The sequence below is a fragment of the Bison bison genome, unplaced genomic scaffold, assembly GCF_000754665.1.
Source record: "Bison bison bison isolate TAMUID 2011002044 unplaced genomic scaffold, Bison_UMD1.0 scf7180017864043, whole genome shotgun sequence".
Classification (NCBI taxonomy): domain Eukaryota; kingdom Metazoa; phylum Chordata; class Mammalia; order Artiodactyla; family Bovidae; genus Bison; species Bison bison.
The window spans coordinates 923,897-936,977 of NW_011494615.1; the positions used below are offsets into that span (position 1 = coordinate 923,897).

Consider the following 13,081-nt stretch of genomic DNA (forward strand, 5'->3'; position numbering starts at 1 on the left):
GAGAGGGTGGGATGATTTGGGAGAATGGCATTGAAACATGTATAATATCATGTATGAAATGAGTCGCCAGTCCAGGTTCGATGCACGATACTGGATGCTTGGGGCTAGTGCACTGGGATGACCCAGAGGGAGGGTATGGGGAGGGAGGAGGGTTCAGGATGGGGAACACAGGTATACCTGTGGCAGATTCATTTCGATATTTGGCAAAACTAATACAATATTGTAAAGTTTAAAAATAAAATTAAAAAAAAAAAAAAAAGGAAATTTGCATCACTTACATAGGCCGCAGGCATCCTCCTATTCTCCCGAAGGAGAGGAGACACTAAGGCCTCCCCGGTCAGATCTTAGAAGCCCAGGCATAGTAGGCTTGACGAGTCTCCATGCTCCAGATGGGAATTCAGCCAGAAGGTAAGAGAAAGAACGACATGGGGAGACCAAGTTTTGGTAAACAAGGCCCGCACTTTATTTTCCAACGTAGTTTTTATACCTTAAGTTGTGCAGAGTATAATGGGGGAAGGGGTAGAGTCAGCAGTAAGCCAGGCTTTCTTCCTGCAAACTTATCATATGCAAAAGTTTAGGTGATTTACATCATCTTCTGGCCAAGAGGCCTGTTAACATTTTATGACCCTTTCTTCAGAAAACTTATTTTTCTCTAAAGATGATTATTCTAAAGTCAGGCACCACCCTCCAAAAGCATTAGATAAAGTTGCATTCCTATAGGGCAAAGGTGTGGTGGGCTATAACAAGAAAACAATTAACTCAAGGGTCCAAGGTTACAAACGCTAAAGCTACTACTTACATTCCTATACACCAATTATATTAATCAATACACTCCCAGGGACACAGTAGGTAAGGGATATGGAAACTTAGCAGCAGTCATTGGCCCAACAAGTGAAAAACACTTCACCAATACAATTTCTAACCAATCTTTTAACTGCTCAAAGGAATCTGTATTTAGACAGTTTAGAACATCTCATGCCTCTCACCGTTGGGAGGCTCTGAACAATCACATGTGGCTGGAAGAACCTTCAGAGGAGTTTGTAGGTTGAAACACTCTTGTCACGCCCAGGAACTTTATTAACTGGAGCTGTAAGTTAACTCTTTTTCAGAGAGAGGTGGTGGGGGACAGCCCCCCGTAAAGTCAGAGGTGTAGGCGAGAGCACAAAGCAGTAAAGTAGGCAGACTCTGGTTTTGGGGGTAGATGCTCGAGAATTTCCAGGGGGACTCCTGAGGCTCAATCCCGCCTTTGCGTGTGTCGAGCCTCTTTCCTCATAACCTTTGCCACGGGCGGAGCTCCTCATGCTGGCTCCTGGCAGCAGGCCTCTCCCCCATCCCCACCTTCATGACCTAAAGGTGGCGGTGGTCATCCTGGATGTTGGTCCACAAAACTGCCCCTGTTAGGGCAGCCTGAGGGCCACAGCGTGCTGGGCGCCTGGCTCCCTCAGTGATGACAGCTGGGCGGAGTCTGGAGACCTGGCCCTGAGGATGCTGCCAGCTGAGATCCACCTCCTCAGCTGGGCAGGGCACTGATGGGAGGACCAGGCTGGGGGCTGTGCCAGCATTCAGGGCAGGGGGACTGACCTGAATGGGCCCCTTCCTCTTAGCTGGGCCTGGGCCTTGGAGGGTGAAAGGTGAGCCTGGTGACCTTGTCCCTTATCAGAACAGAGAATAACATTTGTTTGGTGAAGGTTTATGGGAACATTGTGACCAGCTACAAGAACACAGGATCTGACACCTAGAAGTCTGCAACAACTAACCACACCCCTCCCTCACCTTTCCGATGAAAGGCTTGAGCTGAAAGCTTTCAGGGAGTTTGGGGTTTTTTGGGCATGAACCACTCATCCCCTTGCAGGGACCTGCACTAAACCTTTCTCTGCTCCAAACTCCGACCTTTGAGTGTTGTTTGACTCTGCTGTGCGTCGGGCACACAGACAGTATTTGTTTTTTGTTTGTTGGGATTTGAACGGAGTCTTTTACATCTTGTCTTTTAGGTGGTTGATTATATCCTGCCCCCCTTGGTGTCATTGGTTCAAAGCCAGAATGGTAAGTGTGACCACATCAACAAGCACAGCAGGTACACGTTCTGTTTTCCTTCCAACTCCATGTGGTCATGTTCTTGGCATCTCTCTGTCTTTCCAGTGGAGTGGAGACTCTTCAGCTTGCGGCTACTCTCAGAAACCACATCTCTGCTTGTGAACCAGGAGCCTGACGATGGCAAGGAGATGGTGAATGTCGACTCTGACAACAATCTTCTGGCTCTAATTAGAGATGTCTTACTTCCCCAGTAAGTCCCATATGCTGCACTCAGGCAGGGAAGGGTGGGGTGCCCAGGATGCCGCCATCAAATCAGGTCCAGTAGTGGGCTTGGGGTCTCAGGGAGGGTCCTTGTATTTTCGTGTGTGTGCTCATGCACTCACTGTAGGAGGTCTAGAAAGAGAGGCAGTAACTACTACACTGCTTGGGACCCAGGAGAATCTCAGTCCATCTTCAGAAACATCTATTCAGAGCTTTATCTGTTTTTCATAAGGCACGTGACTGAACTTTTGCAGATTCAAAGGTGTTTGTAGCCAGAAGAATAAGGTTTATTATTCAAGGTCAGCATGATGAGACTTCTGAACTTGAAACTGGGACTTTTCCTGGACCTACTCAGAAATAATAGAGAAGGAAGGACATCTTCCTTCACTCCTCCCCAAACTCTTAGAGTGGAAATTGTTTAATTAAAAATAATATATTTGGGGGAGCTGAGGTGGGGAATAGTACCAGAACAGTTAATGAGTACTAATTAACAGAAGGGGTGTATTTTTTTCTTTTACTCCATTGCTTATGTAGCAGACACACAATGGGATGACTTCTGAGAGTACCCAGTGCAAATATGTTAAGCTCTAAAATGGCATGTTATAATTCAAGCAACTCTGTAAATTTTATCAAACAAAAGAAATTGAAATTAAATAAGTGCATGCCATATATCACTATTAAATAATTTTTTTTTTCCAAAATTAAACAAATGTTGGAAGGTGTGTCAGGCATTGATATACATGCCTGGTCCTGCTTCCTCAGGGCCTAGGCTGCAGTCTCAGTCAGGCCAGCAAGTTTCCAAGGATGGCCAGTGCACCAACTGCTCCCTGACATTTGTTAAACCTCTCAAGATCTTTCTCATTAAAAAAACATTTTTTTTCCCACGATATAGAAACGAGATCTAATTATATTCTGAAGAGCTCAATCACTGCTTGTTGACTCAGGAAGATATATTTTACGAAATGTGTAGCCAGTGTGTGGCAACCCTACTCCCAGCTGAGAGAGCCTGTCTTGACTCATGGGAGCTTGACCCCTGATGGCTTGATGTATAAGGCCAGCCCCTTGGTTCTTTCTGCTCCCCATGCTTCTGCAGTTAGGTTCAGGGAGAGCCTTGGTAACATACAGTAAGAATACTTTTGATACCCCCATGTAAGAAAATGATAATCTATATGAAAAAAAAATTAAACCTTGTCATTGGTGCTTTTTCAGTGATAAACTATCAATGAATATATTTTTGGTTGCATTTGTTATGTATGCATATGTGCATGTATGGTTTGTACTTAATGTGGATGAAGATAAGATTCAAATCTTTTTTTAAAAAAAGGACGGATTGCTTGCCATGCACTGTGTGGCACATGGGATCTTAGTTCACCGCTGCTGCTGCTGCTGCTAAGTCACTTCAGTCGTGTCCAACTCTGTGCCACCCCATAGATGGCAGCCCACCAGGCTCCCCCATCCCTGGGATTCTTCAGGCAAGAACACTGGTTCCCTGAGCAGGGATCAAATCCATGACCCCCTATGTTGGAAGCGTGGAGTCTTAACCACTGGACTGCCAGGGAAGTCCAAAGATTCAGATTTGTCTCATGTAACTGATCAATACTTTCACTGCCATCCTACATTTCCTAACTACTTACATATAACCATATGTATCTTTCTGACAACAAAATGCTTAAGTGCAAAATACGTGTTTTTAAAAAAATGTTATGTATTTATTCATTTTTGGTTGCTTTGGGTCTTTGTGGCTGTGCATGGGTTCTCTGTAGTTGCTGCTTGCAGGCTGTAGGGCACGTGGGGTTGGTATTATGGCACATAGGCTTTGTTGCCCCGAGGCAGGTGGGATATTCCCAGATTAGGGATTGATCCTGTGTCTACTGCAGGGGCAAGCAGATCCTTAACCACCGGACCACCACGGCAGTCCCAAGGATTTCAAAAGATATACTTTGGATATCTGTTACCTGACAACTTGTACTGAAATTGTACTGAAGCATTTTCCAGGACCTGAGATGTCCCCCAAGTATTTCCCCCAATAAAACTTTTTGACTTAACGTTAGTTTGTTAACACCTATGCACGTTTATCTAATTTCGTTTCTAAAGTCTGCCCACTTTTGGAACAGTTTTTAGTGTAGAAAGTATTGATTCTATAACTCAGTGCTCCTATTTTATTCATCTGAGCTGTAATGAATAATATGTATTTCCTTTCATGGGCATCTGTACCTTTTCCAGAGGTGAGGAATTAAAGAGGAAAACACACATGTAAATCACATGGCAATTCAAGAACAAATGTAACGTAGATGAGCTCAGATCTTTGTTCAGCAATTTGAAACATACTTTGCATAATGGTATGGGATTTACTGGGATGTAGTGTAGAAGGTTTTCAAAGCTTGTGGACTGATTCTGATGTGAAGCGCAGGCCTTGGCTCTGCATTTCATTCTCTAAGCCTCAGTTTCCTCATCTATAAAAGGAGGATGCTGCTGCTGCTGCTGCTAAGTCGCTTCAGTCGTGTCCGACTCTGTGTGACCCCATAGACAGCAGCCCACCAGGCTCCCCCATCCCTGGGATTCTCCAGGCAAGAACACTGGAGTGGGTTGCTATTTCCTTCTCCAATGCATGAAAGGGAAAAGTGAAAGTGAAGTTGCTGAGTCTTGTCCGAATCTTGGTGACCCCATGGACTACGGCCTACCAGGGTCCTCCGTCCATGGGATTTTCCAGGCAAAAGTACTGGAGTGGGGTGCCATTACCTTCTCCATAAAAGGAGGATAATAGTACCTAATTCAGAAGATTCAAAAATGGGGACTACATGGGATGCTTCTCTTAGAGCACCTAGTGCAGTATGTAGGACATAATACGCTCTAGACAAACATGGAGCTCCACTACTCTTTTTATTAGGAACATTATTACACTCTCTCATATTAAACTCTAAAATGAAGATTGTGATGGTACAGTGGTGTTAGTCACTTAGTTGTGTCCAACTCTTTGTGACCCCATGGACTGTAGCCTGTCAGGCTCTTCTGTCCAGGGAATTCTCCAGGCAAGAATACTGGAGTGGGTTGCCATTTCCCTCTCCAGTGATAAAATAATAGTACATATTTCATAGGAGTGGCCATTAAATAGTTAATAATAGTTGTGCCCACTTGTCATATATAGTAAGGGCTCAATAAGTAATCTGTACAAATTTTAAAAAATGAAATATAAGTGATGCATTCATTTAACTTATATAATGGAAAACTAGAAACCTTGACAAAGAATTTGGTTTCTGAAGATAGCTCTTGGTAATTATAAGTTTAGAAATGCTCATAATGGTATGTACATATAATGGCTTAAGAATAATGAAGTTTCTAGAGTTTATAGGAGCTATATAGCACCTGCTTCAGTGTGCAAATAGACATATTAATGTTGATCCTTTTAATTTTGTTAAAGTTTTAATTATCTTTGAATGTAAACACTACTTTAGATACAGCCACTGTGACAATCTTTTCAGTCTTTTCACCTGAAAGTGTTGTATTAGTTAGGACACTTTTATTTGCAAACAGTAATACTTAACTCAGACTAACTTGCTAAGTAATTATTTTCTTACATAACTAAGAAGTCAGACTTGTGCTGGTGTCAAATACAGCTGAATTCGGGGGTTTGAATTATGTCCACAGTACTGTGTGGACGTGTCCTCCTCACCGTCTCTACTCTGCCTGCATCTGTGCGGCTTTGTTCTCAGGGAGGCTCTTTCTGCTCAGTTAAGTGGCCCCTGGGTGATGATCCTAGGGGAAGAGTGGATGTCTCTTCTAAGAGCTGTTGTAAAATTTTCAGGGAGCACAGTAATTTAATCTTGTTAAGTACCATGTAATACCTGTGTTCCAGGTGGTTCTCAGAACTGTGGTATGATTTGAATGAAAACTCAGTTGTAAGAATAAATGCCATATTAAAATAAATATTAGTTATGATTCTCAGAGAAATGGAAGGAATAAGATGTATGTGAGTATGTGTGTGTGTATGTGTGTGTATATATATATAGAGAGAGAGAGTGCGAGAGCAGAAGAGAGATTTGTTATAAGGAATTGGCTCACGTGATTATGGAGGCCAAGAAGTCCTAAGATTGGCAGTCTGTAAACGAGGACCCAGGTGAACCAATGGTATAGTTCCAGTTTGAGTGTGAAGGCCTGAGAACCAGGAGAGCTGAGAGTGTGCCAGTCTGAGAGCTGACAGGCTGGAGACTCAGGAAGAGTCAGTGTCTCCATTTCAGTTCAGAAGCAGTAGAAGATGCCATGTCCCAGCTCAGGGAAGCGGGGCAGGGGGAGTTCCTTCTGATTCAGTCTTTTTGTTCTCTTTTGGCCCTCAATTGATGAGACGAGGCCCACCCACGTTAGGGAGGGTAATCTGTGTTAGTCTATTGAGTGAATCTCACCTGGAAATACTCTCACTGATGCGCTGAGAATAATGGTGAGACATCAGTAATGAACCCTTCATGGCCTGTGGCCCCCTCAAGTTGGCACATAAAGTTAGCCATCGCCCCAGCTATCATAGATACCATGGGTAAACGACTTACTATATAAGCTGTAAATATCAAAATACCGTCAGCTCTAGTTACTGTCCATGCTCTGCTTTCTAAAGGGATGAACTTTGGTTTCACGTGTTTGTTTAGTGCCTTTCGTATATGGAAGATTATATAATATGACTTATACAGAGTTGGTATTTGAGTCAGACTTTGAAACCTGAGAATGATTAGATAGAAGAGGAATGGATACCCTAGGCTGGAATGGGGTAAGCACAGGCCTGGAAGAGGCAGAGCAGTGGGCAGTAAGCAGACCAGGGATTGAACTGAGTCTCCTGTGTCTCCTGCATTGGCAGGTAGGTTGTTTACCACTGTGCTGGGAAGCCCCTCACTTAAGTATACATTAAATAAATATGGAAGCCACCTTTCTTAAACTGTGGGTCTGTACATGTTTATAAACGTGCTTTAGAACATGTGTTCTTCCTGAAATATTCTGTGTGCTTTTGATTTTTACCCATTTAACTTTTTTAAGCTTAGGATTTCTCGACAGTATATGCCACACGACAGTACTTCCTACGGCTTACCTGTTAACATGGCCCAGAACACTGGATTCCTTTGATCACAGTCTAAATAGTATTCTGTTATGGACATTTCCATGTCAGGAGCAAGAAAGGGATGTTTCCATCACAACTTTAATTTTGTATAGAAGTATTAACTAACAATACAAGAAAATTAAACTCTAAACATTCTATTAGCTTTTCTATTGATACATAACACGTTAATGGCTTCCCTTGTAGCTCAGTCGGTAAAGAATGTGCCTGCAATGCAGGAGACCTGGGTTCAATTCCTGGGTTGGGAAGATCCCAACCACTAGAATTCAGGGCTTCCCTGGTGGCTCAGACAAGTAAAGAATCTGCCTGCCAATGCAGGAAACTCAGGTTCGATCCCAGGGTTGGGAAGATCCCTGGAGAAGGAAATGGCAACCTACTCCAGTGTTCTTGCCTGGGAAATTTCATGGACAGAGGAACCTGGCGGGCTATAGTCCATGGGGTCACAAAGAATTGGACACAGCTGAGTAACTCACATGCACAATACGATACTGGGCTTAGTCCTTATCTGAAGACTCCAGGAAAATTCTGCTTCTGGGCTCATTCAGGCTACTGGCAGAATTGTTTCTCGTGGTTTGTATTAGTTTTTCAGGGCTGCTGTAACAAATTACCATACAGAGACCGGCTTAAAACAACAGAACTGTTTTCTTTCATGATTTAGGAGGCCAGAGGTCTGCCATCAAAGTGTCAGCAGGGTTCTTTCTTTGAGGGAGACTCTGAGGGAGAATTGAGCTATAGGCTTCGTGGGTTTATGGCAGTATCCCTCCAGTTCTGTCTGCATTCATGTGGCCTCCTCGCCTCCCAGCTTCGCAGTTTCCTCTGCCTCTCTTGTAAGGACATCAGTCATTATATTTAGGGCCTACCCTCCATTCAGGCCCATCTTACCTGGAAATACTCAACTATATCTGCAAAGACCCAAATAAGGTCACATTCCCAGGGCTAGGGGTCAGGACTTGAACATGTCTTCTGGGGGCCATTATCTATACAGCTGTACACAGTTGCAGGACCAAAGCACCTATTTCTGTGCCACCTCCTGGTATTTTAGTTGCCCAGAACTCCTTTCACATGGCCCCTCCATCTTCGAATCAGCAGCAGTTTGTCAAATCCCCTTCATGCTTGCCATTTCCCTGACTTCCTCCTTGGCCACCAGCTGGAGAAAACTGTCTACTTATTGAGCTTGGTAATGTCAGTCATTGGCAGTCTGGATCTTGTGATTAGAATATATTTGTATTCAGATCTCCGTCCTGCCATTGACTTGGTGTGTGTACCCTTACTTCCTCCTCCCTCCCCACCTCTTCTCTCCATTTTTGCCCTTTCTTCAAGACAGTTGGAATGCCAACTGTTATCTGTATGATTAATGAGAAAAAGTTTTTTTTTTTTTTTCTGAGAAGAAAGATAAACCACATGTACTCAGAAAATTGGCATGATTTTTTTCAGCAGAGACAAGATTTAATTTTGAAGGTTGCTGCAGAAGAAAAAGAGGCAATATTTAATGGAGCTTAAGCCCAGACTGACCTCATTAATTAAAACCATTACTGCTCAGAAGTTTTATATCAAAGTTATTATCAGTGAAATCTTAACACTGCAAAGTAGTCTTCTGACTGAAAATTTTTTTCTGTCTCTTGTTACATAAGGGGAAGGCATTGCTCTTTCAGTATTTAGCTGTAAATGGGACTACATCATCCGTTCAGGGAACACATCATTACTCTTCTTAGGGAAGAGGAAATTCTAATATTCATACAAACATAAATAATGTAATTTGAACTCCCTTGTGTGATCATTCATAGGAGGTTTAAAACCCTTCCTTCGCTTCTCTCTCTCCTTTCTTTCTTTATTCATTCAATAAATGATGTCAAGTGACTTCTGTGTCAGCCACTCAGGATATTATGGTGAGAAAGACTGAATCCCTGCCTCTTGGTGCTCTTACAGTCTAGTGGGTGAGACTAAACAAATGAACACGTAAGGTGATTTCAGTTCATTTGAGCGCTGTGAAGAAAAACCAGAATGGTGTAAGTAGATAGAGAATGACACCTGCCATATCCACAAGGGGTGGTGTGGCCATCAAGCTGTCCGCTGCTGCAGCCTCCCCAGACTGTGTACCCTGGGGGGATTCAGGATGGAGGAAAGAATAGGTCCTTGATAGCTAAGGTGTGTATCAAAGGAATGATTTCAGCAATCCCAGACTCTTGCATCTTCCCATACAGAGAAAAGTGCTAGATTGATTAACTTGAGATGTCTGATTTTTTTTTAATTAACAGTAATCCTTTGTTCCAACTATCTACCTATTTTTTGTTATAAAAGTGCCTATATATCCTGGCTCCTCTCTTTCCTCTTTGTGCATTCCCTCAGAGCTATCTGAGAGGTTGCCTCTCAGGTTTAAGCCCCCAGCAAGTCTGCCAAATAAAAGGTGTCTCAAGTTTTAGTTTATGCTTTTTTCACCTCAGTTGACGTGGGGAATGGAGGGAGAGCTTATTTTATTTAGGTAGCATATCAAGGAAGGCTTTATGCCCGGTAGAAAGCCATGAGGGAAGCTGTGCTATGAAATTTGCCTTTGGTAGATTGGAACCACTTTGCCAACATGTTTTTGTCCTATTTTCATATTTTCTTTTGGCTTTGAGTGTTTTGTGTTGAAAAGAGATCATGCTGATGTAAATGTGTTTACAGTGTTTTTAGGACAGTAGAGCATTCAGCATTTCTCTCTTGGGTAAAGTGAGTACTGTCTCTTTTTTTCCTTTCCTTCTGTTTTCTAATTCTCTTGTGACCTGTACAATCATCAGGACTATAATGACTTCATAAATTATTAAGACTTTGTTTTTCAGAATTTCAGAAAGGACTGTATCCTTGACAACTTAGAATTGTATTTCCTTTTAGAAATATGAATTTATAAATGGGTTTTGTTGTGGCAACACACTGTAGAGCTTGTCTCTGAAATAACATCCAGCAAAGTCTTGAGTTTTACTACCAAATTTCTATGTTAGTGGCTCAAAAGACATCCAGATGGTTCTCTGTATCGCATCTTTATCTTCCTTAACTATGTATTCTGTGTTAAAATAGGCATGAACTTGACCAACTTTGATGGGAATGAGACTATGTAGGAGTATTTCATTTTCAGCCTTTCCTTAGATAAACTTTTTTTTTTTGCAGAGAATATTTAAATATTTTTGTACCAAATGAAAGTTCTACTTTTTTCCTTCTACTTAAATCCTTTTATGTTTCTAAGTGTTTACCTAAGTGCATTTAGGTACAGTGATTTTTTTTTTCCCCCCCTCCCTTGGGGGAACCACCTATGAGAATATAAATTGGGATAATTTGAGAAGTAAGGATAAATACTCTTTCATTCCTCTGAATCAGAATAATTCTAGTGCTCCAGTTTTTTTGCATAGTATTTTGTAAACCTTGAGAATTACTTTATTGAAGTCATTTTTGTGTGTTTTTTTTTTTTTTGGAGCCTTTTGGGCCTTTATAATTAAAATTTGTTGTTGATTTTATCCAAGAAGCCAGACATTAGGGCTTACTATCTGAAATTATATTTAATACTTATTTTGAAGTCTTACCTTTCTCTCAATTAAAAAATGTAATATATATATAATATATATGTGTGTGTATATATATATATATATATATAGTCCCACCATTTGTTTATTTCTCCATCCACTTATGTGGTCAGGTTACTGCTGATATACTTGAGTATCTATGCATTCATACAAGACAAGAGAGTATTGCATAGAACTCAGGTCACGTGAAAACACAAGACTGGAAAGTCTTAGGATATAAACTTCAGTTCATAAAAGTTTTTGACTCAGTTCATAAAATTTTGGAGTTGACTCAGGATACCACCTAGTACAAAGTCTGGAAGAGCCTGTACAGAAAATGCCAAGAAGAGTTGGTTATCTACCCCTTTCTCATAGCAATCCAGAGTAAGTTCTCAGCCTTCTCTCAGGGTAGATTTCACCTCCATGTTTTGATGTTTGACAGTCCTCTCTTTATCTAATCCTACACATCTCTTTCCTTTAAGCTGTTTAAGCCTGAAATTCATGCTGCATTGTTACAAATGCATTTTAACATACTGCCTTCCTCATAGCTTTCCCTTGCTCAGAGACCTTGCAACATTCAGAATGCAGAAAAGAATATTAACAGTTCTTACCCAGCCATTCAAGATTCTCAGTGTTTTGCCTCTTGCTTCCAATTTTATGTTAACATCTGCCTCCTCTACTAATGGTTTCTTCATTCCTAATGTGATTTACTTAGTACTTTCTGAAATTTCCTCCTTGCAGCCTGTCTCTTCCTCCAGACATGAGACTATGAATATCTAAGGAGAAGGAAATGGCAACCCACTCCAGTATTCTTCCCTGGAGAATCCCACAGACAGAGGAGCCTGGCAGGCTACAGTCCATGGGGTCGCAAGAGTCGGACACAGCTTAGTACACTGTCTCTGTGTCTCATACTTTTGCTAAGTCGCTTCAGTCGTGTCCGACTCTGTGCAGCCCCATAGACGGCCTCCCACAAGGCTCCCCAGTCCCTGGGATTCTCCAGGCAAGAACACTGGAGTGGGTTGCCATTTCCTTGTGAAAAGTGAAAGTGAAGTCGCTCAGTCGTGTGGACTCTTAGCGACCTCATGGACTGCAGCCTACCAGGTTCCTCCATCCATAGGATTTTCCAGGCAAGAGTTCTGGAGTGGGGTGCCATTGCCTTCTCCGGTGTCTCGTATTTATTTAACACTAATTTATTGAATGTCTACACCCACGTTTATAAATGTTTTAAAATCATTGAACAGTTTCTGGTTAGTAAGCATCTAGGAGTTCCCCAGTTAGTTCAGTTCAGTCGTTCAGTCGTGTCCGACTCTTTGCGACCCCGTGAATTGCAGCAAACTAGGCCTCCCTGTCCATCACCAGCTCCTGGAGTTCACTCAGACTCACGTCCATCGAGTCAGTGATGCCATCCAGCCATCTCATCCTCTGTCGTCCCCTTCTCCTCCTGCCCCCAATCCCTCCCAGCATCAGAGTCTTTTCCAATGAGTCAACTCTTCGCATGAGGTGGCCAAAATACTGGAGTTTCAGCTTCAGCATCATTCCTTCAAAGAAATCCCAGGGCTGATCTCCTTTAGAACGGACTGGTTGGATCTCCTTGCAGTCCAAGGGACTCTCAAGAGTCTTCCCCAACACCACAGTTCAAAAGCATCAATTCTTCGATGCTCAGCCTTCTTCACAGTCCAACTCTCACATCCATACACGACCACTGGAAAAACCATAGCCTTGACTAGATGAACCTTTGTTGGCAAAGTAATGTCTCTGCTTTTGAATCTGCTATCTAGGTTGGTTATAACTTTCCTTCCAAGGAGTAAGCGTCTTTTAATTTCATGGCTACAGTCACCATCTGTAGTGATTTTGGAGCCCAGAAAAATAAAGTCTGACACTGCTTCCACTGTTTCCCCATCTATTTCCCATGAAGTGATGGGACCGGATGCCGTGACCTTCGTTTTCTGAATGTTGAGCTTTAAGCCAACTTTTTCAATCTCCACTTTCCTTTCATCAAGAGGCTTTTTAGTTCCTCTCCACTTTCTGCCATAAGGTTGGTGTCATCTGCATATCTGAGGTTATTGATATTTCTCCCAGCAGTCTTGATTCCAGCTTGTGTTTCTTCCAGTCCAGCGTTTCTCATGATGTACTCTGCATATAAGTTAAATAAACAGGGTGA

At 42.3% G+C, this 13,081-nt stretch overlaps 1 protein-coding gene across 2 annotated transcripts in view; it reads left to right on the forward strand.

Moving 5' to 3' along the window:
- The window catches only part of ULK4 (unc-51 like kinase 4), a 511,789-nt gene that overhangs the window by 166,921 nt on the left and 331,787 nt on the right, over window positions 1-13,081 (forward strand). For both annotated transcript variants that reach the window (XM_010835460.1, XM_010835461.1), the window contains 2 exons: window positions 1,992-2,043; window positions 2,140-2,284. In XM_010835460.1, coding sequence (XP_010833762.1) covers window positions 1,992-2,043; window positions 2,140-2,284 — 197 coding nt within the window. The remainder of the gene's footprint in view (window positions 1-1,991; window positions 2,044-2,139; window positions 2,285-13,081) is intronic.